Source organism: Daktulosphaira vitifoliae, unplaced genomic scaffold, assembly GCF_025091365.1.
Source record: "Daktulosphaira vitifoliae isolate Bord-2020 unplaced genomic scaffold, ASM2509136v1 Scaffold_1, whole genome shotgun sequence".
In the NCBI taxonomy this organism is placed as follows: domain Eukaryota; kingdom Metazoa; phylum Arthropoda; class Insecta; order Hemiptera; family Phylloxeridae; genus Daktulosphaira; species Daktulosphaira vitifoliae.
Window position 1 is genome coordinate 45,608,578 of NW_026099572.1, and position 27,550 is coordinate 45,636,127.

General features: G+C 25.6%; 2 protein-coding genes across 9 annotated transcripts in view; both read left to right on the forward strand.

Moving 5' to 3' along the window:
* LOC126899357 (pentatricopeptide repeat-containing protein 2-like) overlaps positions 1 to 27,550 on the forward strand; it is a 68,525-nt gene that overhangs the window by 16,799 nt on the left and 24,176 nt on the right. The gene's annotated exons all lie outside the window — the stretch shown is intronic.
* On the forward strand, positions 6,026 to 27,095 carry LOC126899236 (uncharacterized). 3 transcript variants are annotated; one of them, XM_050673857.1, is made up of 10 exons: positions 6,029 to 6,311; positions 8,075 to 8,101; positions 9,440 to 9,466; positions 13,816 to 13,863; positions 15,076 to 15,105; positions 18,011 to 18,043; positions 18,179 to 18,235; positions 18,386 to 18,424; positions 19,471 to 19,551; positions 26,766 to 27,095. In XM_050673857.1, exons 1-10 carry the CDS (start codon positions 6,221 to 6,223, stop codon positions 27,068 to 27,070), a joined length of 738 nt encoding a protein of 245 aa, XP_050529814.1. In that variant the 5' UTR covers positions 6,029 to 6,220; the 3' UTR covers positions 27,071 to 27,095. The 3 variants fall into 3 exon arrangements, with proteins under 3 accessions (XP_050529833.1, XP_050529822.1, XP_050529814.1); XM_050673876.1 differs by lacking the exon at positions 19,471 to 19,551 and having other exon boundaries at positions 6,026 to 6,311; XM_050673865.1 differs by lacking the exon at positions 13,816 to 13,863 and having other exon boundaries at positions 6,028 to 6,311.

Below are 27,550 nucleotides of genomic sequence, written 5' to 3' on the forward strand. Positions count from 1 at the left end.
GTTTCCCATTAGTTTTCATTATCAGATATCATTATACTGTGCTGGGTTGTTTAACTACAATCAATACAATTTTTTTATGAGAAATAATATTTGAGCCGTTCGCTGCAATAATGACCTAAGTGACAAATCATAGTTTTGAGAAAACACGGTTTAAAGATTTAAAAGTGTATTATTTTAAGGAGAAGGGCGAGAATTAGAAAACTAAGTTTTTCAAATGTAAGTAGCAGTATCATACGATGAAAATTCATGATCAAAGAACTAAAATTTGAATGTTTTAATTGTTAAATAACCGTTTAAATATTAAATCACTTGGGTCGTTTTTCAGGCGAACGACTAAAAGTTATTGATTTTTTCAAATAATCAGTCATAAAGTTATATTAATTATAATTATTATTCACTTTTTATGAGGTATAAGGAACCAATGCTCATTAACTAAGGCCCAAACTTCATCAAGTATTTTTTTAGGATTCGGCTGTTTGCCACGATTTTCTGTAGCTTGGGAAACGCCTTGTTTGCAAAACCTTAATACGGTCTTCATTCTGCCATCGCTGATTTGATATAAACTAATAAGGAACTCTTTACACACACTTATATCTTTTCCATGTAATTTTAAACTGTACTTCCACGAACACTCTCGGTTTTTTGTTACGGGAGCCAGTTTATGACGTTTAACTCCTTCACGATGTGCACAACTCATTAAATAAGTATCCTGCTTTTCTTTATCTTGTGAAACATAAAAATTTCTAAAAAACTCTTTTTGGGAATNGCGAAACATAAAAATTTCTAAAAAACAATTTTTGGGAATCTCTATTAAAATTTGAAAAACATTGGGCCCGACAACAATGTTCTATCTTTCTAAACTGCGAGATACATAATTTCCAGCTATATTTTTATACGCTTTGCCGCTGATACGTTTATCTTTTCTTTTGTTACGGGCCCATTTTCCACTTTTTAACTTTCTTTTTAACCCCGGATTGTCACTAGCCATGGAAGTTGAAGTTGTTGATGTTGATACATCCATAGCTGTTATTCTTCAAGTGGATAATATTAAACAATAGTTATTTATAAAAGCCTCTGTATACTAACGCACTATGCTAATCAGCTGTTACACGGGAATGCAACTGTGAATTGGCGCAGCGCTTTCATTTACGCGCCTATATTCATTTGTTCACCATGGCCTCAATAATTGATATTTTTTTTATGAAATTTGGTAGGGGTACTTATGAATAGTTTATCTACCCGTTTCCAGTGTAGCCCGAAAAACGACCTAAGTGACCTTAGGTCATTATTGCAGCGAACGGCTCATTTATATACTTTTTTCATTTGGCGTAATTTTTTTTTAATCGGACCATTTTCCTTAATACAGGGGGGGTTCAAATCTTAAAAATTCATATAGAAAGTAGAACTTTTTTAACTTAATTTTTGGAAGTGTTCTATATTGAATTCAGAGCTACAAAAGTGCGACTTGATATGCAATTTAAAAGTATTTGTCTAATACTGAAATAAAAAAAATCAAAATCAAAATTAAAAAAAAAACTTTATTTTTAATTAATAAAATAATTTAAAAAAATATTTTATATTTTAAAGAAATAACATTGATATAGTGCAATAACAAATATAAAAATAACTATGAAATTTATTTGAATTGCATCGAAATGTTAAAAAATTACAGCGAAATGATTATTGAATTATTAGATTTATCATATCTTCATAACCCACCAGAATATTTTAATCAATTTTGTTAATTTATAAGTGTCTCCGATTATAAAATAAATATTCACTTCAAAATAATATAATCTAATAAAAATTATTATAGACAAGTGTTTTGTACGAGGCAACAAGACCGTAGAACGTCTTGTTGTGCGGTGCACCGTTTTAAAAACGCGGCAATTAATCGTTTTATATAAAACACCCGCATTTAAATTGAACCATGCATACTATGAGTAAAAACATGCGTTCGGACGCCACCGATCGCTAAAATTAAACAATGCAAATCGCATGTTATCATTCACAAGGGGCGATTAAATGCCACGATTTCCGGGCACGTGAGGGTTTATTCAAACTATTTTCACTTACAAACACCAAACACAGGGTCTTCATTTACTAGATATTAATTTGAAAATTTATAATAAAATTTACATTACAATTTTCTTTTTTTTTTTTTTNAATCTACTTGAAATTCTTTATTCAGCTATATGGTCCAGTGGGATAACTGTGAATAGGGATCATTGTAAAAAAGACTGGCGTTTTGAACCAAATTAACAAACATAAATTTGAATATAAATATTTAAGTAAACAATTTTTCTTTCATAAATTATATTGGTAAAATTATTTTCGAGTTTTTTAAATGTCTTACAAACTTTTCCTGATTAATTGGGTTTAATGTAAATTCCTTTAAAATAAAAATATAAAATTTAATTTTTTTACAAAATTCAATGTCCTAGAAATATAATTTGTTAATTATGTTTAATGTTCGTCAGTCTTTTTGCGATGTTTACAAATACTCCATTTACCATAAAAAAATTATAGTTTATAAATGTGTGTTTTAATGTTTTATTATCATCCAGGAAATACTTTAATTGCCTTGTTATAGCAAATATATATATTATATATATATTTGCCATAAAAAGGCAATAAATATATATTATATATATATATTTAGGTCTAGTAGTAAAATTAAAATAAAATGTTTTTTTTTTTTTAAAACAAACAAAAACTATTTTTGAATATATTTTATATCAAGAATTTATAAAAAAATAAAGTTATATTAATATGTTCATTTTTGAAAAAGTTATGGCAGCTTTTAGTAAAAAAAATTGAAAATTAGCAATTTTTAAATTTTGTAATTTTTTTGGAGGTTTTCTCCATTTACGTGGAACGAGGGAAATTTTTTCAATTTTTGAGGGTAATGTCTTCGACTAGATACGATTTGTGATCTTTTGACGTATCGTTAAAAGAAATTCGTTCGGTGACAGCTGAGAAAAAGTAGTAACAGACAAAAAAAAAAAAAAAACACCTCGTAGTAAAACCAATACCTTCTTAGCTTCGCATCGAAGGTAAAATTAACTTGAAATTGACCTTCTCGAAGTCTTTTTAAATTTAGGGGTTGAACCCAATATCTACGAATACTTGTTTTTTTTTTATTTTATATTTTTTTGTACAGCAAAGATACATGGCGTATACAACGCATGCAACTTCTACATCATCTAATGTATCCATATTTACTTTAACTTATTTTATACTTTAAAAAATAAAAAAATTATCAGAGCAAATGCTACCACGAGGAATTTTGAATCTGTTGTGATTATACTGTAGCTTTTGGCGGGATAATTTTCTTTATAAAAACGCGTCAAAACGCTTGTAGTATGCATATGAACGGTGTTCGCGTTCAAAACGCCGCTTTTTTAAAAACGTGTACGCGCGCGTTTAAACGCCTAGTGTGTAAGCCTCTTAAGCTTATTTAAATCGCTATTATTGATAGGGAATGACGGCTAACGGTACATCCAATAAGTAACGAGAGTAGACAATAATAAAAGAACATTAAAAAATAATACAAAACTCAGGTGAACAGATGAAGTTGTTGATAGTGATGAGTGGACTGTATGAGATCTTGTGGTAATAGTGTTGAACATCTGAGTATGACGAGTCAGAGTGTAGATCCAGGCACGTAATGGCAGATGAGAACAAACGGCGGAAAAGTGACTACGGGAATGAAGATATTTAGTGATGGTCAGGGCCCAAATACTAGTGGCGTACAAGGGCGCGAAAACATTGAGCACAAGGGTGCAATAAACAAATAAAATAATAACGGCGTACAATGGCCGAACAATTTACCATTCAAGCGAAGGTGCTTGCTACAAAAAGAACAACACATAAAAAACAAATTTACTGACTAACTTACGACAATAAACTGTATATGGATGACAATTTACACGGAGGTCACCGACCTGCCGCGCTGGGTGGGAAAAGGGGTGAGTAAAGCAAGACACTGGAGATCAGCTGCCACACGATATAATATAATCAACGATGTTAGTAACAACTGGTCTACTAGATCTTTGCTAAAGACGTTCTGTACCAATCAACAAGAATATTATTGGAGTAATAATTAACTATTTACTGTAATAAAAATATTTAATTTTGTTTTACTAAACAAAGGAAAAACCAAATTAATGTGAAATATATTATTTTACATTAATAACATATGTTCACTGAAACTATTTCAAAAGTATTAAAATAATGCGTCATTGTTAACATTAAGTATTATTACCAATAATTTTGTAATAAATAATTATATTGTAAAAATATCTTTGTATTCTGCTCTTAGTTTTAATTTTGTATTCATACGTAATGATAAAAACAGCTTTAAAAAAACAATAAATTATTAATTTTGCTCGTTTTGCCGGTAAAGTTAATATTTTAACTGATTTCTATTTATTTCAACAAAATTTGTCTTACTAAAATCTTAAAATCTACAAAACATTCCTTTTACGCTCAATAAAAGTTCATTTTATCGCTGTAAATTAAAATAGATTTTACTTAAATATTGTTGTTTTTAACAAGATAAAACACTAAAAATCTCATATATTTCTTTGGTTAGAAAATTTAAATTTAATATACTTTCATTCTAAATTTATGGATTTTATGACTCTTAAATTTTGAGATATTATCATTATTTACTTAACTAGAGATAGTCACTTTGAAAATATAATGGTCAATTTTTTATCTAGCATGACTTAACGTATTTATGACTATATATCAAATATATTTTTTTATTAAAAGCAGGCATTTTAAAACAATATAATTTTTTTTTCGTTTTGTATATACATAAATTTATGATATATTTTAATATTTTTATTTATAAACAATTTTCTACCTAAAAAAAATTGATGAGGTGTAAATTATTATTGTTATTTTTATTATAATACCACAAATTTAGATGAAAACTATTTGTTTAACTATTGTATTAACAATTTTATGTAATTTGTTGCGTATCTAAATAATTACGTACCCTGAGTTTTTTTTTACGCGTTTTAATACCATAATACTAATTATACTTTTATTTTAATGATCAATATTTAGTTATATGCTTAAAAAAATATCAAATTGATTATATAATTATTCATTTTTTCGTACTTAAATTTTAATAATGATAATATAGTTCAAGTTCATGTTTAGTAAATTAGTATTTTTACCCAATGATAATTTAATTTTTTTTTAAATGATTTATTTTTATATGATAATAATATTTATTTTAGCTTCGATTCGAAACTGAGAAGATATTATATTTTACTATGATGTATTTTTATTTTTTTTTTTATGTCAGTGACCACTTTTTCTCAGCTCTCGACGAACCGATTTCTTTCAATGTTAAGTTAAAAAATCACAAATCGTATCTAATCAAAGAGATTACCCTGAAAAATTGAAAAAATTTCCCTTGTTCCCCGTAAATGGGGGAAATCTCCAAAAAAATTACAAATTATAAAATCGCTAATTTTCGAAATTTTTTTAACTTAAAACTGCCATAACGTTTTTAAAAATAATCAAATTAATATAATTTTTTTCTATAGTTATATATGAGGTATTTACCTATCATTTAGTATATTTTTTTATAAATCTGATCTTTTATCAGCTTATAGGGGTGATTCAAAATGACATGTTTTTCAAAAAAAATTAAATTTTGAAAGTGTTTCGGAAATACTGACACTTTTATAGATATCCTAAATTAAAGCTAATGTAATATACTTAATTGTGTAAAAAAAATTCGAACTTCATTTTGTTTTCGTAGTGAAAATGGCCTTTACTACATAAGTATTAAAATTTATTATTTTATAATTTGAAAATAGTTTTAGTAAAAATTTGTATTTAATGTCAAATATGTTTATACAAACTATTAAATCGAATAAGATATTCACTAAAAAAAAAAGTTTTAGAAATATTAATAAATATTTGTTGATATAAATACAGTTTAAAAAAATTGTTTTTTTCAGCATGGTAGTATATTATACTTTTTAAAATTTTATTATGAAAATATAGAAATTTCTTATGTTAAGAAAAATAGTATAAAATGAAAAATTACGTTTAACAATATGTTTATTTGATCATGGATGAATATAATTACATTTAGATTACATTTTAGATATTAATTTTTGAATTGAATCACGTCACCTAATTTTTAACTTAGTGTATATTCTTTTGATTAATTTTTATAAAATAGTGTACAATGCGTTTATTACACACGTATTGTTTATTTTTTTGTTTTTATTTTATAAAACCGTCCGTCAGCAAAATATCAAACCAAGAGTTATGGACAAGTAAATCAATCAATAGTTTTAATAAAAATAAAATTTTATTAATTTCATATATGTTAGAAATATAAATTTTTTTGTGTGAAAAAATATTTTATTGTAATATAGACATATTTAAGTTTTAATAGAAGGATTTTACAGAGATATTAAAACAATATTGAATAATCATCGATCGAATTTTTTTTTAATAGTAGTATAAAAATGTTTTGTAACATTATTTTAAAAATTTTTATCTGGGATTATTTATTAGATTTAGAGTTATTTTTAACTCATTCTTCAACTTTCAATTTACTATAATGAAATTTAAATTATTGAGTATCTAGTTGAAACAACATTAATAAATATAGTTATCATTAGCTTTTTGGCGTCTGAGGTAAAAATGAATTTATATAACCGGTATAGTATGAAAGCTTATACCAATGTTTTCAGCGGTTGAAACCTTTGAGTTTTTGGGATCTGATTTTATAGAAGTTTTTAAAATGAAAATATAGATACCGGTTCGAAGAGATACTTAAAAATGTTTTAATTAGATTATCAAGTTAAAAGGACCGGTTCTAATTTGGGTTCTTGCAAAAATCTATTACATCATATTTGTGTACATATTACACTTATAATTATAATATTGAAGTACGCATGAGGATATTTAAATGTGTACATAAATATAATCTTATATTTATAATCTTAAGATAATTTTTTTAACACTAGCCACTAAATTTCTATTGAAACAATGTTATTTTTTTTTTTTACTTTTGTTAATTATACTTATTCATCTGTTGTAAAATATGTTTTTACTTCATTTATTGTGTCTTATAGGTGTGCCTACTTTATTTTTTTGGGGGGAAACATACATATTTTTTATTGTATTTAATTCAGTAAAGATTTTATTTATGCCTGTTGGATAGAGTGTGGCACTCGTGTATGACCGGTTCGAACGTGTTCATGCTGTCGTTACTTCCTCAGTGAGCGACACAACCTTTTCTGTACGTAAACAGTACACTTGTCTCGCGCTTCTAGTAGTCGGCAGCCGTACAATAAGTAATTGCTCGCCTTGTAGCCTTACTGATTTTGTTCAGTATTAGTTTCCGGTCAATAACTTTGCCACTGTCTCAATTCTTCTCAAGCTGACATCAAATAAGTCATTAATTTATTATCATTTTGTAATTGTATTACATCATAAGATTAATATTGTTTTCGTATGTAAGTTATCCGCCCTTTCCCTTTACTTTTAAGAATTTCATTTGCAAAACTGTAAATATATTTCTTATTTTATATATACATAAACATGTGTACCTATTTACCTATCCCCTTTTTATTTTCCTTTATTTTTCGTTTTGTTTGCTACAAAATAAACAACGCTACCGCACAGTAACAGGCCATTCCCCTTTAATATTAAGGGGCTGCTTGTCACAATGCCATAGTAAAAATTCCTTATGGAGAATATCAAAGAGCTATTTGAAAATTAAACTTGTTGCTAATTTTTATAGTTAATTATTTTGTTTGTTAGTTTGTTTACTTTTTTTATATATTTAATTTTAAAGAAATATAAATGAACAATTTTTCTCTCTATGCAATTTTTTCAAGTTTAGCCACATAAATATAGTGTAATTCAAAACAAATTTAGTGGAGGGTCAACCCTTTCTGGTTTCGGTTATTGACAATTTTAAGATACTGATTTTAGAATTGGTTGCTTAAAGTTTTATTATAACAATAATGTTTTAAAACATTTAAAATAATTTTTAATGATTCTGATTAATATGGTTCAATTACAGATGTAGGGATATCAATACATTTAACAAGTAAGTTGTATTAATATATTAATATACCAAAAAAAGCCACTATTAAAATAATTAGAATATTTTAATTACTTTTTTCATTTTTTAACTTTATCCTAAAAAGAAAATAATAATACTTGAGCTATACAGAGGACGGAAAACCTGTACGACTAGGTGGAACAAAACACATTTCATGTAAAAGCTTCTTTTTGTATAGACGCTTGACTGTGACGCTTGACAACATATTTTTTTATTTGTCATGTTGTGACGACTCCTGAATCTAAACATCCATCCTGAACTGGCTTTAAAGTTATTAATGTCCAAATTTTTAGCTAATATTTCTGCTGCAGCTTGAATTTCAACTCCACGGACAGCCAATCCAGATGAACGGAGTTGACAAAACCATTTGTAAACTGCACCATCAAGGGACTGATCAAGAGGCAACTGCATTCTTTTTACACCACTTGTTTCCGTTTCTACATCAAATTTAAAGACAAACTTTCTTATATCGTCTTTTTTCTTTCTCAAGTCCGAGACTGTTTGGCATTGCCATATTGCACACAAGTGCTTTCCACTGATGTCCCCTTTTCAAGTTTTTCTATTACGCATAGTTTATCGTTAAGTGAAAGAGACGTATGATTTCACTTTTTACATTGACTAGGTTTGCTTAAAGACATCACAGTCACGAAACACTCTAAAGCGTATCAGGCAACCGACTGGCAAATTGTATGACCAACAAATGGATAACAAGAGTTATGTAGATAGAATTATGTACATATATAATAATGACCAAAATATAAATTACTCATACATAGTTTATGATAACTTTAATGATGGTAGTTAAAAATATATGTACTTATGGTAAATTCGAAGAACTCGCTTTTATGTTTATTTTAGTCAACGGCATAAACTACGTATTTTTCGTAATATTAAACAGCTGTCCGGATTAAGCGAAGTCCGGACTAATGAGGTTCTACTGTAAATCCTATAAATTGAGATTTCGGATAATTTTGGAAACAAAGATATTTGCTTAAAATATTTCCACTAAAAAAAAGAAAACACAACAGAGTAAAACCAATAGCTTCTCAGCTTCGTATTGAAACTAAAAAGATTTGTGTCTGTCCCAATAGTTGGACAAAACTATAGTTTTGTAGTTTTATAGTTCAGTAGATTATAAGACTTTGAAAAAAATATTTTCAAAATTTATATTATTATTATATTATATATATATTTATACAAAATTAATGATTCAAACATGAAAAAAGTAAACTAAATTGATATTAAAACTAAAATAATGTCATAAGTATGATATTATTTTAATATTTTTACTAAAACCTAATTGTTCTTAATATTCGATTTCAGATGAAAAACTCGAGAAATTAAACGAAGGTAATATTTATCATAAAATCTGTATATTTCCTTTACAATTGTAAAATTTTCAATTAATGTATATTTATTCTATTTCTACCTTATATTCAATAAATATTAATAAAATTTTAATTAGGTATATATAAATTACTATATTTTTTCATATACTTAAACTAATTTAAAACCCGTAATAGAAACCCGCGATTTTTCAAATTTGGTTATAAACGAGTTTATAACTTTTAAAAATTAATTTTTAAATTATTTTATAACTTTAAGAACTCTAATTATTTGTTTTAAAGAACTATTCAGAGTACCAGAACTCTATTTTCAATAAAAACATACTGTAGATGATTTAAAAAAATATATATATTTATTGGTCAATAAACTTTTCAAAAGTTATAGCAATTTATAGTTAAAATTAAAAATTAAAATTCGAAAATTTTTGCAAAAAAAATGTGTTATATTTTTATACGGTAGCCCTTTGCACCACGAAGATATGTCCAGAAGTCAATTTTTTTCCAAATAAAGTATATCACATAAGCTTTAATATTTGATACATGTCAGAATTTTCGATAAATGTATAAATACATATTTTTCTAGTTTTAATTATAACTCTAAATCATTTGTAAATTGGATAACTTAAAATTAGAGAATTGGTTAACTTCGGTTGATCAAGTTAATTTAAAGCTAAATAAATAAATTTGAAAGTAACATTTTTTGAAAGTGACCATTCAGAACCATTTCACAATAATATAAAATAATATAAAAAAAATTAAAAGGAATAGCCGCCTATCGAGAATTTTCTCAAGATCATTCCTGATTATATTCTTGAAAAAGATTTTTTTTTTTTCATTGTAATTTTCATAGTAATTTTACACCACTATTTATGCATATTTATTAGGGTGGTCCTGAAATTTGAAGTTAAAAATTTTTTTATAACTATAAGTAAAACATTTTGGTGAAGTTTAGTCTTGATTGGTCAACCCCTTCCCGTGCCGCCAAAGGGTTGAAAATTTGATAAATGGGGTAGTATTATAGTTTTTTGCTTATATTTCAATAACAAAAAATCGTACAAAAAAATGTTCAGGTATTAATTTGTAGATCTAAACTTGTTCTTTAAAATATGTCATAACATATTTCCTGATTAGACCATTATTTGGTCTGCAAAATTTTAAAAAATAGAATAATTTAATTATTTTACAATATCGGTTTTTTCTATTATTTTATTTATTATTATTGTATGAAAAATACGAACGGCGTAATTTTCAAAAGTTAAATAAGTTAAGAAACGTTATCACTGTTAACAAATCATCATAAACGTGATGATTTGATAACATTTTATTAAATATCAGTGCAGTTGTAGATTATTATTATATATATGGAATAGTGATTTTTTTATGTAATTTTATTTGTATACATGAGATATATTTTTATTAAAAATGCAACGACAAAAAATTTATTTAGTCGGTTCGTTGAATAATTAAATATTAGAGAGTGAGCTACCTTTTTTAAAATATTGTATACCAGTCTTATTTTTTAATTTACGTTCTGTAAAATTTATTCTATTGGAATGCTCTACCTTGGTGATAGACAAATGTCTCATTACTGGAGGAAAGCCCAAATTTCAAGAAAGCATAAAACCGATTGTGTAAAAAAGCTGAAAAAATATTATGAAACTTGGCGAGATATAGAAAAATCAAAGGACAGAGTTAATGAAAAACACCTAAAAAGTTTAAATAATTTCAAAAGACTTAGATAATCTTTTTGAAATTGCTCACATAAATGCTTTAGAAATTATAAAAGTTGAAGAAGACAAAAATGTTTTAATTTTACAACGACAGCCAAGTCGTCCTGGTTATATGCTAGGAATCGATATAAAATTATCAGATAAAGAAAAAAGAAGAGCCGACAAAATTGAATCGGAAGTAACAAAAAGACTTAAGTTTAATACTGCCTCTAAAGAAATAGATTCGGGTAGACAAATAAATTTGTATAAATATTGCGCATATTTATATTATTACTTCAACATACCTCAATGTAAATATTTTTCAGCTACTAGTTTAAAATATTTAAGATCCGAAGAATCAGAAAATTGGAACACTGATGTATATGAAAACTCTCAACCGGGTCGTTCTTCACTTGGTGGGCTAAATATAAGACGACCATGCGCTAGAAAGAATTTATACATTCATTATAAAAGTATACATAAAATCTTGGGTTACATCTACCACAATAAGCGAGGCTCCCATGAATGACATAAATGCCTACACATTTATATGCCTACACAAATGATGTCAAAGAGATTGCAAATGTATGCCTCTCGAAATATTTAAACCATTTGTGGTATTTAAGTGACGAGTGTGTTGCGTTTTCTATTTTCGATACAAGACTCCCTACAGAAATAAAAAAAGATATTGTGGCCAAGATTAATGATTTGAGTTTGGAAAATGAACTAGAAGAAGACGACGAATTAAGTTCAAAGAAATTGCCACTTAAAATTGAAAAAGTTCCCGAATTTTTAGCAACAAATTTTCCAACTTCATTATTCACTAAACAGTCCTTAAACTTATTCAAAAGATATGGTATTAACATAAATTTTTTAGATATAGACCCAGCTGACTGGGAAAAAGACTCCTTCTATATATTAGGAAAAAAATTGTTGATGGACTAAAAATCGTCAATGACAATGCTGAGTGAAGTGTTAAACTCATGGAAGATTACAACAACAAACATACCAAAAATAAAAATCAATAACAATTCTTATTACAAGTAATTTAAACAGCAATATATTTGTAATAAAAATATTTAGCTAACTTACTTTTTATTTTTATTTAAGGTAGTTTAAAAATACAGAAAAACGTATCCTGAGTGTACTAAACAGGCTCTAGAAACTCCGTTCATATTAATTTGATACTTAACTAAAGTTTTTAAACGGAAATAAATTTATACTTAATCATTTTTTTTAATTGATAGTTCGTAATATGTAAGTGTAAAAAAAATTAGTTCTATTTGTATTTTTTTGTTATTTTCGCCAAATAATAAGACATAGTTCGCAATAAAAAAGAAATGGTGAATCAATTTAAAATTTTACAATTTATCTTTTTAACTTAAAATATTATTTTAAGTATATTTTATAAGAAACTTTTTGTTGTAAATTCGACAATACGTAAGATACAAACAAAATAATAGAAAAAAAAATGATTTTGTAAAATAATTAAATTATTCTATTTTTTAAAATTTTGCAGACCAAATAATGGTCTAATCAGGAAATATGTTATGACATATTTTAAAGAACAAGTTTAGATCTACAAATTAATACCTGAACATTTTTTTGTACGATTTTTTGTTATTGAAATATAAACAAAAAACTATAAAACTACCCCATTTATCAAATTTTCAACCCTTTTGCGGCACGGGAAGGGGTTGACCAATCAAGACAAAACTTCACCAAAATGTTTTACTTATAGTAATAAAAAAATTTAGGGGGTCCTGCAACTGAAAAATCAAAATTTTTTTTGCTTCACCTATGACAGAGGACCACCCTAATATTTATGTATAACATAAATAACTATAAAATTTTAAAATTATTAGTAAATAGACTTTACAATTTTTTTAAAACTAATTTTATTACTTAAAATATTTTATATAAATGTAATAGTAAAATAAAGTTTATTAATTTTTAGATTCCTTTTTGAGAAAGTGGTATTTTCTAAAACCACCTCCTTGATTTTTTAAATATTAATGTAAAAATTAGTATTTAAATTAGTACGTTAAAAAATAATAAAAATAACAAATAATAACTAATTTTTTTGTTTTAATTACTACACTTATAGAACTGGTTTGTAAACGGAACCTTTAAAAGAAAATTTAATAACTTATAATAGAACCTAAACCTCTTAATTTTTTATATTAGAAACCTCTATGAAACTGGTTTATAAAAAACTCGAAGGTTCCAACCCCTGGTTATAAAACCGAAAGTGAAATTACTAATAAATCAAAAAGTTTCAATTTATAGATTAAATTATTAATTTATTGTTAACAAACAGCTAAACTTAACCATAAAATATACCAAAGCCTGTAGAACTGATCAGATAAGGGATAGAGGGAAGTTTTGAATTATGTAGGTAATTATAATTGTTAATCTCAAAAATCAAAAACATTCAAAATAAAATTTTCGCCATACTTTTAGTATTTAGTATTTGATATATTTTATGTAATCAAGCTGCAGGAGGAAAACTTTACATGGAAATTAACGAGTAGCTTTCTATGCAACAAAAACGATTATAAAATTAATTAATGATACAAAAACATTAAAATAATATTAAATGATAAGTAAAAATTAAAAAATCTATAGATATTATTATTTTTAGGAACTTTTTATGACAAGTTTAATCGATTTATTAAACAAGTTTCATATAGTAAGTATATTACACATGAATAATAAACTCTTAATAAAAGTAGAGAGCTGAATTCACGGGCAAATTTTAATTTCAATCATCATTATATTATGATGATTAAAAATAGAAATTTAAATATAGTTCCAATAAACTTTTATATAGATTTAACATATTAATACGTTTGATAAAAATAAAATTTTTTGATTTGTTTCGACCATAACAACATAAAAATAATTTAAAATTAAACAGTGCTCAAGAGCATAGATTTTTCTGGAGGCGTGCAAATACCGACCCTTTTTTAATGAAAAGAATCATCTGTTTTTCCCCAAAAATACAACAAAACTACTAATTTACATATCAGTAAATTATAAGATTTTAGCTTCGATGCTTCAATGATACGACAAAAGATAACAAATCGTATCTAGTCGAAGACATTACCCTCAAAAATTGAAAAAAATTCCCTCGTTCCCCGTAAATGAGGGAAACCTCCAAAAAAATTACAAAATCTCTAATTTTCAAAATTTTTTCAATTTTTTTTACTTAAAATTGCTATAACTTTTTTAAAAATAACCAAATCAATATAACTTTTTTTTATATAAATGCATGATATCATTACCTTTCATTTGGTATATATTTTTTATATATATATGCTATTTTTGTGTTAAAATTTTTGATTTTATATTTAAAATTTTTAACTTTATAATGCTATAATTAATTGAAAAGTGTATGGATCAACACAATTTTTTTGTGAGACATAATATTTATATCCCTCTTTCATTTGATATATTTTATCTTAATCAGAATATTTCTCTTAATACAGGGGGGGGAGGTTCAAAACATAAAATGCATATAGAAAGGAGAACTTTTTCAACTTAACTTTTGAAAGTGTTCCGGAAAGTCTGACACTTTTATATATATCTTAAATTAAAGCTAATGTAATTTACTTTATTATACAAAAAACAAAAATTTGACCTCTGGACTTGTCTTCATGGTGAAAATGGCTACCAAATGCTATTTTTGTGTAAAAATTCTCGATTTTATTTTTTACATTTTTAACTTTATAGTGCTATGACACTATATGAAAAGTGTATTTCAATTGACTAAATAAAATTTTTGAAATTAAACTTAATGTGACCTCTATATAAAGGTTTCAGACCGACATAAAAAATATGTTACTACATATTTAATTTATTTGAATAAAGTAAAAAAATAATAATTTTTAAATTTTTATAGAAACCTTGACACAAATCTTCTTAAGACATGGTAAAATAATTGTTTGTTTATTACATTTTATTCACACACTATTGTTTAAAGTATACAACTAATAGCAAATTTCCTCTGGATTCGAGGAGTTTAGAACCATTGGACAACTATCAACATATTGCCCTTATAATTTACAGGATGATTCTTTTATCATAAATTATTTAAATAATCAAAAGATAAAAATATTTCTGAGAATTTTTTTTTGTTTTCTTTTAGGTACATACATAAATTTATCAATCATGAAGTATTTTTGTATTCATTCCATATATTTTATACACACATAAATAACTAGCTTATTAATTAGATATTAATTGTTTCAAATAGGATCACTCTTTTGTCATAAATTACTTATTTTACTTTATTTTTACAAAAGTTAACATACAAAATAAATTATCTTATTTATTAAATACTATTCTAATTAAAAAATGACTGGTTCATAAAAATGTTTGGGTTAATATAGTTATTAAATTAGAGTTATTAACAATTAAAAGTATTGACTGGGAATGAGACGCGAGTGCCACTATTTTTATTAATAATAATTTCTCAGACGTAATCTTCCTCTGCTTAGGTATAAAAAAGTCAATAAATTCTCAATCACAGGTTTAAAATTTGTTATTGGCCATTTTTTGTTTAATTTAATAATTGTCTATTTTAAAAGTTAGTTTTATATGTATGTTGTCACTTGAAAATTAAAGATGACACTTTATGATGGCTTAATGGATATATATATATTTATAAATCCTTCATGATTAATAAATTGCGAATATTATGTATCTACACATTACCAAAGAAAAAACTATTAATAATATTTTTATTTTTCAATTAAATAATTGGTTCATGATAAAATATCCACTTAGCATAGTTATGATCTTTTTAAGGAGAGCATACTGGTACAACTTTTTCCGGCAGCAATATTTTAATTAAAAATTATTTTTTCTAAACGCTTATTAGATTGGAATAAATGTGTAGGGTTAACTACTAAAGGAGCTGGAGCGATGGCGGGTCTTAAAACTGGATTGATGGCTCGGGTGATGCAAGTAGCGCCAAACGTCAAGTGGACACACTGTTCAATACATAGAGAGGCTTTGGCAGTGAAGAAAATGTCAACTGAGCTTAAAACTGTGTTTGACGAACTCGTCAAAATTGTCAACTACATTAAGTCTCGACCCTTGAACTCTCGTATTTTTACCAAGCTATGTCAAGAAATGGGAAGTGAATACGAACAGCTATTTTTACACACAGAGATTCGCTGGCTTTCTCGAGGAAAGGTTCTTACACGTTTTTTCGAACTAGCTGATGAAGTAAGAATATTGCTTTGTGTACACACAAAAAGTTCATCTTAAGAGAAAAACTTAATGACCTTTCGGGACTTTGCAAAATTGCGTACTTAGCAGATTTATTTACACATTTGAATGTTTTGAACTTGAAACTGCAAGGACCTGATACTAACATATTCGTAGTAGAAGACAAAATCGAAGCAATGATTGAAAAACTAAAGCTGTGAGTAAATCTAGTTGAAAGAAAGTCTTACACATCATTGCCTGTGTTACAACAATATCTAACCAAATCAGAAGACATTCTACCTGTTGAGATTCAAGACATGATTGTCGAACATATGACAGACTTAGCGAGTACTTTGAGAAAGTACTTTCCTGCACCAGATAAAAACAGTGACTGGATGAGACACCCTTTCAAACAACAAGATGTTGCCAGCCTTACTATCCTCTCTGAAAATGAACAAGATCAACTGGTAGATTTGTTTTGCAGTAGGGCTTGAGAAATAATCTTCAAAGAAGAAAATTATTTATGTCATTTTTGGTTTCTTGTCCGGTCAGAATTCACAGATTTAGCAAACAAAAGCCTTCAAACAACTTGTGCCTTTTTGTACGACTTATTTGTGTGAACAGACATTTTCTACACTTTGTAACATAAAAAGTGTCAAAAGAAATCGACTGAAGAACGTTGAAACAGCATTGAGGTTGAAAATTTCAACAATTGTTCCTAATACTTCAGACATTATAAAGTTTAAGAAACAAATGCATTCTTCCCATTGATAGTGTTTATATATTTATCAAGATGTTTTATGTTAATAAAAAGTTTACACCTTGAACCTAACCGGGGGTCCTCGAAGACTGTAGGTCTTTAGATGGGGGTCCGTGATTCATTTGACTTTGAGAACCTCTGGTATACATCACATAATAAAATAGTATTTTATTATGCATAAAATAAATAAAATTACATAAAAAAATAATCAATCTCTGAACTAAATTGAATAATATTATATTATAAATATTTTTTCTTTTTAATACTAATAATATATATTTTATATTAAATTAAATATGTATTTAAAACATTAATTTAAAACTTAAAAAAATATAATTGCTTAACTCAAACAGTCACAAAAATGATTAAAAAGTCGCGGTTACATAATTTGGGAACAATGTTACCCATCATTAACATTCAACATATACGCCAACCAAAAAATACTATTTTAAAACTCTAGTGATCTTACTATTTAGTGATTAATAATCACTAATTTATCACATAACCGATTACCACTTATTGACAGTTTATAAATTTAATAATGCAATTTTAGGGGATCTAGATACCAATTAATTAAATTATTCTAAACATTTCTATTGCCTCCCTTATGTTAAGTTCTTTGTAATTATTGACGTTTTTAATTAGTTTTACGGTCTTAATGGAATGATTATGTGTAAATAAATGTTCAGTCACAGAAGAAAATTTAACTTCTTGATTTTAAATATTTCTTATGAGTTCTTTAACCCTGACCTTTATGTTTATTTTTGTTAGTCCTTTCTTTTTTAATTAATATTTTAATTTTAAATACATAGGCCACAAACGATTAATACATAATACATGCATATTATAATATTTAATACAGGTGTATCATATTTTTCAAAATTACATGACGCAGGTAATAATGAATTATATGTTTTTCTAATTATTTAATATCATTTCTTATAAATACATAATTGTATAATACAATCAACTATTATAACTGTCTTCATAACAATATTTTTATTTATTCTTCTAATCTTTTTTTCCTTAGATAGATTACTTAAAATCTATGAGATTGGCGAAAAATATATTTACTGGTATATTGAAGGTAATTAATTAAAATAATTAAAATAATTTCAATATATTTTTAATTTTAATTAATTTTTAAAGGACTGAATTAATTTATGAAGTAATTTATTTAATAGCCCAATTAATTGTTTAATTTTAATATTGAATTCATAAATTTCAACTTTTTTAGAGAATGACATCGATACTCAAAATCATAAAGACATAAATGGTAAGTAAATAAGTGATGCTTTGTTAATTTCCATTCCTAAACTTTCGTTTTATTTGGACGAATTGAATTAATTTTTACTCATTCAAATACCTAATTTTTTTAAATTTTATACTCAAAAATATAATATGGATATAAAACTACTATAGTTCATTAGAGTCTATAGAAGTATTTGGTCATTAATTTTTAATTTTTAGTCTAAAAGACTAATTATATTATTTTAAATTTTGATAATAGGTCATGAAGGTCACTATTTAAAACTCTGTGATTGAAATGATATCCTCACTAATTATTATACAGTTTCAACCTAAATTTTAAATAATCAAAAAAAAATTTAATGTTGAAACCATATTGATTATTGTAATGACTATCCCAATGATCCTTGTAATTCAGTAAGGGGGAAACATGCACTATTGATCATATAGCCAGCCATTCATTTCCAATTTATAGGATCGGTAGGCATATGTGCATACTTGCTTGCAAACAATAATTAGGCCCCCAAACCTCTGTACCATGTGAGAGGACTTGTCACGGGAAAGTATAGCGTAATATGAAGTTGACTTTTGGGAACCTATATGGTACTGGGTGTACCATAAAGATATAAAATGTACTACAATACCAAGGTGTGCTGTGGAGGACGTTTATCAGTTTCATGTGGGGACAGAATAAATATATCAGAAGGACAATATTGTGAAAATCAGGTATCCAATTAAAAAAAATATGCAAGAACAATAGTGAAAACAGCGAAGCTCCATAGAACTAAGCGTATTACACTTCGGTAAATGATTATTTGATAATGATAATTGCCAATTAATAATTTACTAAATAGTAATTACATTCGGTAAATACCGAATGGTAATACGGTTTTATGATTTTTATCATAAAACTCGGTAAGAGATATACAAAATTGACTTACTATAATGTCTCAGTGCATGATTAGTGATTAGCCTATCTTTCTAATAACGAAAAGTAACTATCTTGTGTAACCCTATTGATCCTTTTTAATAATAATGTATTGTTTCATATTAAATGATTTATTTGGTTTGTAGTAGAATTTTTTAATAACGCAGTAAAAAAAAGAAATGATATTATGAAAAATTTTTTTATTGGATATTATCATATTATAAACGGTAAGATCTTTAAATTTTTACAAATAATAAATATTATTGATATATTTATAATATATACAGTGTTCAGTAAATAAGGAAACTGATTTCTATTGTTTTCATTGTTTGTAAAAACTGGTATGTTTTCTTAATTACTAAACAATCTATATATCTATTAACACAGTCACCCGATTGACAGCTGTTTATAGAGAGTGAATCGGAAACTATTTGAAAAAAGAGGCACGGTAAGGAATTAGAAACCGTGATCCAAGGCTTAATAAAGACAAACCTTTCCACTAGGTCACCGTACACTTATGACTCAGATCTCGATACACTTTCATACAAGTTAATAAGATGAAGTGAGGCTAGGGAAACACGACACAGTGTCAAACTTAAGGCATTGAAAGTTAAAATCAATGGTTGCCTTTTTTAATTTTAATTTTTATGACAAATAAATACAAATAGTATACTATTTTTCATAATAACTCACTTTTCATTTAAGTGAAACTTATTTACAGAGGGTCTGAAAATAAAGATATTGCGCATCAATTGTTACAAATAATGAGAACTATAGTAATCCGTTTACTTACTTACTAAACATTCTATATATATAATTTATAATGCATTAATTAATTTTGATTATGCATAAAAAATTTTTTAAAAACCACAATAAACGTAATATTCACACACAATATTTTCATAATATTTAGGTGTATTATATCATCGATGTAAAACTGAGAAGGTTTTAATTTTACTATGTGCTTTTTTTTATCTGTTACCTCTTATTCTCAGCTCTCACTGGACTGATTTTGATCAACAATTTGTCAAAAGATCATAAGTCGAAGACATTACCCTCAAAAATTGAAAAAAAATTCCCTCGTTTCCCATAAATGGGGGAAATCTCCCAAAAAATGACAACTTTAAAAATCGATAATTTTTGACATTTTAGCTTCGATGCGAAGCTGAGAAGGTATTGGTTTTACTATGATGTGTTTATTTTTTTTATTTTTTTTTTGTTTTTGTATCTGTTACCACTTTTTCTCAGCTCTCACCGATTGGATTTCTTTCAATGATACGTCAAAAGATCACAAATCGTATCTAGTCGAAGACATTACCCTTCAAAATTGAAAAAAATTCCTTCGTTCCCCGTAAATGGGGGAAACCTCCAAAAAAATTACAAATTTAAAAATCGCTAATTTTCGAAAATTTTTCAATTTTTTTACTAAAAACTGCCGTTACTTTTTTAAAAATAATCAAATTAATATAATTTTTTTCTATAGATATATGAGGTATTTACCTATCATTTAGTATATATTTTTTATAAATCTGATCTTTTATCAACCCATAGGGGTGATTCAAAATGACATGTTTTTCAAAAAAAATTAAATTTTGAAAGTGTTCCGGAAATACTGAAACTTTTATTTAAATTAAAGCTAATGTAATATACTTAATTGTGGAAAAAAAATTCGACCTTCATTTTGTTTTCGTGGTGAAAATTGCCTTTACTACATAAGTATTAATATTTATTATTCAAAAATGAACATATGAATATAATTTTTCTTATAGATGCTTGATGTCTTTACCTATCATTTGGTATATTTTTTTTGTAAATTTGACCTTTTTTCTGCCCACAGGGGGGATTTAAAATGACAACTTTTTCACAAAAAATTAACTTTTTCAACTTAACTTTTGAAAATGTTCCAGATGGTCTGACACTTTTATATATATCTTAAATTAAAGCTAATGTAATTTAATTTATTATGCAAAAAAAAAATTTGACCTCTGGACTTGTCTTCATGGTGAAAACGGCTACCGAATACTATTTTTGTGTGAAAATTTTTGATTTTATTATTTATTTTATATTTAACTTTGTAATTCGACATACTTTATCTTAATCGAGATATTAATAAGGAACCAGCAGATCAAGTAGCTTTTGGAATAAAACACCAATTTTTTTAAAATTAAACACTATCTAAAGATTTGCATCGAAGCGTTTATTTTTGATAGTGATTTTAATCACTGTCAGATATCATTATACTTGATCCAACTATGCCACGTCACCACTGTGCCGCGACCCCCCTGTGCTGGGTTTTTTTTCTCTTACAACTGCTATTACTTTTTGAAAAATAAACGTACGAAAATAATTTTTTTTTAAATAGTAACTTTAGATATTTGCCTTCATTTGATATCATTTTTTTAAAAATGTTTACATGTTAATTACCCGCAGAGGGGGATTAAAAATAGCAAGTTTTTTTAAAAATATTTAACTTATTCAACATAAGTTTTGATAATGTTCCGGAAATACTGCGTCCCTTAAAGATATATGAAATTAAAGCTTATGATTAGAAAAAAAAAAAATTTCCCGGCGACTTCTCTTTTGTGTGCAAATGTCAGTCAAAGTTAAAAAAAAACAGGAGTTAATTTTGTTCTTGGAATAATCTACCCATTATTAAAATTAAACACAAAAACATCTGTTTCAACAACATATTTGATTCGAAGCATTTAATATGATAGTGATTTTAATCACTATCAGATATCATCTATAATAGTTCTAACTATCACATGTCCATACTGTGCCGTGACCCCACTGTGCTACCGTTTTTTTATTTTATACCAATTTAAATCTAATGTTCAATCAGTTGAATGAAAGGAGTGTTATTTCAATGCGCGTACTCGTAATGAGCACTGGCTTCTATATAAATTGAATATATTTTAAATGTATTTTAAAATTATAAATTATAAAATATAAAAAAAAAAAAGGTAGCACAGTGGGGTCGCGCACAGTGTGAGCGTGGCATAGTTGAAACTAGTATAGATGATATCTGAAATTTATTAAAATGACTATCATAAGAAATGCTTTGATGCAAATCTGTAGATAGTGTTTAATTTTAAGAAATTGGAGGATTAATAATTTTTAACCTACTTTTTTGTGGAAGTTTATACTAAAAAAAATAATGAATTTATTGCCATAAATTTTAGCTCAACTAACAAGTTTGAAATTGACATAATTATATAGAAAGAAATGTTATTTTAAAGATTAATATGCAGTCAACAAATTTTATAATTACTATTTACAGTTTATCAGAAGAACTCGTTTTTTTTTGCATTTTTATAATAATATATCACTTAAATATAAATCATAGTAATCATTTCTAATTAACATTTGGGTATTAGATTTACAATTGAAACATGCACAACTGAATTAATTTTACTTTAACTAAAAAAACCAATAAAAAAAAAGTTGTTGAAAAGATTTACTCAATTGAGCGTATTATAAATTTTGATTATAATTGTAAAAATCCATTGTTAAATTCAGGTGANTGAATTAATTTTACTTTAACTAAAAAAACCAATAAAAAAAAAGTAGTTAAAAAGATTTACTCAATTTAGCGTATTATAAATTTTGATTATAATTGTAAAAATCCATTGTTAAATTCAGGTGAAACTAAAAATCATTTTTTTTATAGATTTATGATTTATATAGAAACATGTTACAAAAAAATTTGGAATGATATAGACTGATAGTAGCACACACAAATAGAGTTAAAAAATTAATAAAATACAAAGAAAAATTATTTACTTTTTTAGTTGANATTAATAAAATACAAATAAAAATTATTCACTTTTTTAGTTGAATACTTTTTATCATATTAAATCTAATTCGACAATAAATACTTTAAAAATATTAGAAATGAATGATTTAAATTATTTGTATGAATAAACTGGTTAGCTACTCTTTATTTAATTAAGGGATTTTTTTTCAATTTTTGAGGGTAATATCTTCAACTAAATACAAATTGTAATCATTTGACATATCTTTGAAAAAAGTAGTTTAAATAAGGGTTGGAAAAATAAATTGCAGCCACAAAAAAAAACACATAGTAAAATAATATTAACATGAATAAGAACTTTCTTCTCATGAGGGGAGATTACAGTGATGGGATCCTTGATATTTATTGGTTATTGAATTTAAATGAGATAAAAATCGAATAATTTGAAATTTTTTTTCTAACTCAAAAAGAATTAAGGAAAAAATGCAAATAATTAATTGCTACATGCGAATTCAAACCTCGTACCCTAAGTATTAAAGACAAAATTGTTACCAATTCGGCAACTTTTCGTCCCTTTCGTCGCTTGATTAATTTGGCAAATTAAGCTAATTCAATTTTTAAAGTTACTTTTTCAACTTAAAAAAGGAAAAAAATTTAAATTTAAAGACAAATTTCTTTTTCAGTTTATAATGAGTAATATAAGCTTTTATTTGACATATGTTTAAAGAATGATAATTTCCGAAACAATTTTAAAAGTTAAGTGGAAAAAATTAATTTTTGTGAAAAATTTGCTATTTTAAATCTCTCATGTGAGCAGGTTAAGTATTAGACTTTCAAAAAAATGATATTAAATCAAAGGAAAACATCTAAGATTTCAATATAAAAAAAAATTAAGTTGATATGTTAATTTTAGAAAAAAGTTATGGTAGTTTTAAGAAAAAATTTTAAAAAAAGACTAAATTTACCAATTTTAAAAATTGTAATTTTTTGGAAAATTTCCCCCATTTACGGGGAACGATGGAAATTTTTCAGTTTTTAAGGTTAATGTCTTCAACTATATACAATTTTGGATCTTTTAATATATTGTTCATAAAAATGGGTCTAGCGAGAGTTGAGATTTGAGCATTCACAGACACAAAAAAAGAATCACATCATATTAAAAATTAATACCTTCTCAGCTTCGCATCGAAGCTAAAACTTCTCATACTTCAATACGAAAATTATAAATGTAATCTTAAAAGAAAAATGAGAGGACTACCACTATACCAACTACTTCAAATTCTATTATAGTCCTCATAAAATAAAAAATTTACAAATACTGTTATGTAAGAACATTTTTAGGCAAGAGGTATATTTAATTAGATTTCCTGGGAAATTTGACTTATTGTCTAAAGTGATGATAAAATATTTTATTAGTGTAATAGTTACAAAAAAAAATAATAATATGGTAGGACAGTGATTTTACTTAGTTGAGATAAGTATAGATGATATCTGACAGCGATTAAAATCATTATCATATGAAGCGCTTCGAAGCAAATCTGTATTTTTAAAATAAATTATCTTTATGAAAAATATTTTAGAAAAAAAATTTTCTTTTCAATTCTTGAAAATCTTAGAAAGAACTACAACATTTATTGATTAAAAATTAAATATTATTGTAGAATATTTGTGTTGAATGAAAAATGAACCACCAATGTACAAATAACTTATGGTAAAATTTGTCCTATTTTTACTGCTATTTAAAAATTCCTTCTTTCTCCAAATTTCTCAAATCTTCAAACACTCCAAACTTCATTCAAGCATACTCATACTTAATACAATTGTCTATGATCTCTTAGGGGTTCAGATAACACAAAAATTTATTTTTTTAAAAAGCTATTCTAATGATTGAAATATCTAACAAGTTAAATATATACTAAATTCTATAGATGACTCATTTGAAATGTTCCGTGTTCAGGGACAGACTGTCTACAGCAGAGTGTGCTGGTATTCATTATGTTTATGATAAAAGCGCATCACCTGCTGGTCTTGTAGTGAAAAGGTGCTGTTGTCAGGGTTATTTACAATTTAATTATGCTATGATTTGATTGATTTAAAAAAGAAAATGTTTAATATTTTAAAAAAAATATTTACACTAATATATAACAATTCCGTAAACAAATAATTAGTAAAATGTTTAGAAATGCTAAAATAGTTTAAGTTAATAGTCTAAGAGACTTAAATCCAATTTAGAACTTAATATGGACACCCCCCAATGTTGGCCTAAATGATTAAATTTGTTTAAAATAGTTGAATTCATGAGTAAGAAAGTAATTTCTAAAAACCAATAAACATATCAATATAAACCGAATTTAAAAATGTATTCAAATAAATTTAAAAAAAAAATTTAGATTTATAAGAAACACTTCGATGCAAAACATTGAGTAGAATATCACAGATTTTTTGTATTTTGAAATTACCAAAATATTTGGTTTTCATAGGGAATAACTTGCTTTTTATAGTCAGAAAAGGTAGTCTAGAGACCCCTAGACTGATCTTGAAAGCTGAGGTTTTTATTGTAATTCATTAATGACAATGGTGGTCCTGTGTATAGGTGCTACTTAAGAATCTATACAATAAGTAAGTTATGTGCCATAATTAGCTGGAAATTTTGTATTTTAAAAAAAAGAAACCCCATTTTGGTGATCATGTATATTCATAATGTATAATATACATTTACAAATAATAACATTATATTATATGCTAGAATTATAATTGATAATATAATATTACAAAGTATAAGCATAAATAAGAGAAAACAATTTCTTTTTGAAGTATAAACTTGTAACATCACGCAAAGGTTTCTTTTTTAAATCACTCCATGAATGGGTAAATACTCCGATTTTCAAAAAAATATACAATAAAAAGGAAAATACATATGTAAAGTATTTGTATTAAAAATTTATTTTGATTCATCAGTTTTTTTAAAAGTTATTACAACTTAAAGAAATTTTTTTTTTTAAATTGTTGAAACTTACTGATTTAAAAAATCAGAATTTATTGAGGAATTTTTCCATTTAAGTGAAACGAGGGAAATATTTTCAACTTCAAAGTGTAACATCTTCAACTAGGTAGGATTTGTGATCTTTTGATGTATCATTGAAAAAAATCGGTTCAATGAGAGATAATAAAATTATCTCTCATTGTAATTATAATAAAATTAACACATTTTAAGCTTTGCATCGAAACTAAAAGAATGTTATTATTATGCCAACCAAAAGATTTTTACATTTTGACTGAATTATGCTTTTTTTAGCATTACTATTATATTTGAAAAACATATTATTATTTTTCTAAAAATAAGTTGACACTTCCAATTAAAAAAAATGTTATCACAATATTCCTTCACGATATTTTAAGTAAAATTAAAGTGCTAAAAATTACGTAAAAATATTCATAATAATATATTTAGATTATTAAAATTTGATAGATTCCAAAAAGTCTGACATTAGGAACTCTTAATTATTCGATAAAAATATATTCAATTTATTTAAAGATGTTATTTGAATTCTTTCACCATGAATTTATTGTATAACTTAACACTATTTTTTTAATTATTTATAATATTATTATATTTCAGACAAACCATTGTGTGTGGAAGAAAATGAAAAATGCAAAATTATAGCTNATAATATTATTATATTTCAGACAAACCATTGTGTGTGGAAGAAAATGAAAAATGCAAAATTATAGCTCTCATTAGATCATTTGATGACTCTGTGCAAGACTTTATATTTAATCCAGTTTGTACTATGGACTTTATTTGTAATATTACACCAAACAATTATGAAGCTATGGCGGCTAATGACTTTCTATCTAAAGTGGGAAACGGTCCACTTAAGTTTAAAGAATCTATAAAAAAAGAAGATGAATCACTAGTTTTATTACATTATGATGTTGTTGACGGTTATGTCAAAACTGATACAATTTTAAAAAATACTAATATAAATTAAGAATTTTTTTAATCTGTAGTCTTAAATTACAAAAAATATTATATATTATAATTATAAATATATTAAATATTATTATATTTATTTAAGAATATTTAATTTATTATAAAGTTAAGAATATAAAAAATAATTTTTTTACAAAAATCGTAACTAAAGTAACCCTATTGATCCTTTTTAATAATAGTACATTATTTAATTGATTTGGTTTATAGAAATATTTTTCAATAAATCAGTAAAAAAAAAGAAATGACATGATGAAAAAATTGTTAATTGGTTAGTTTCATATTATAAACAGTAAGATTTTTTAATATCGATTAAAGATTTTAAAGATTTAAAATAAATAAAAACACTAATTTATAAAACAGAAAAAATGTAGACGATTAACCGACGACTGGCTAACTAACTGAATGACATTATTATTACGTCGCGCGTTTTATATTGTGTTGAGTTCTAGAAGATTCTCTTACGGAGCGATCGAGAACA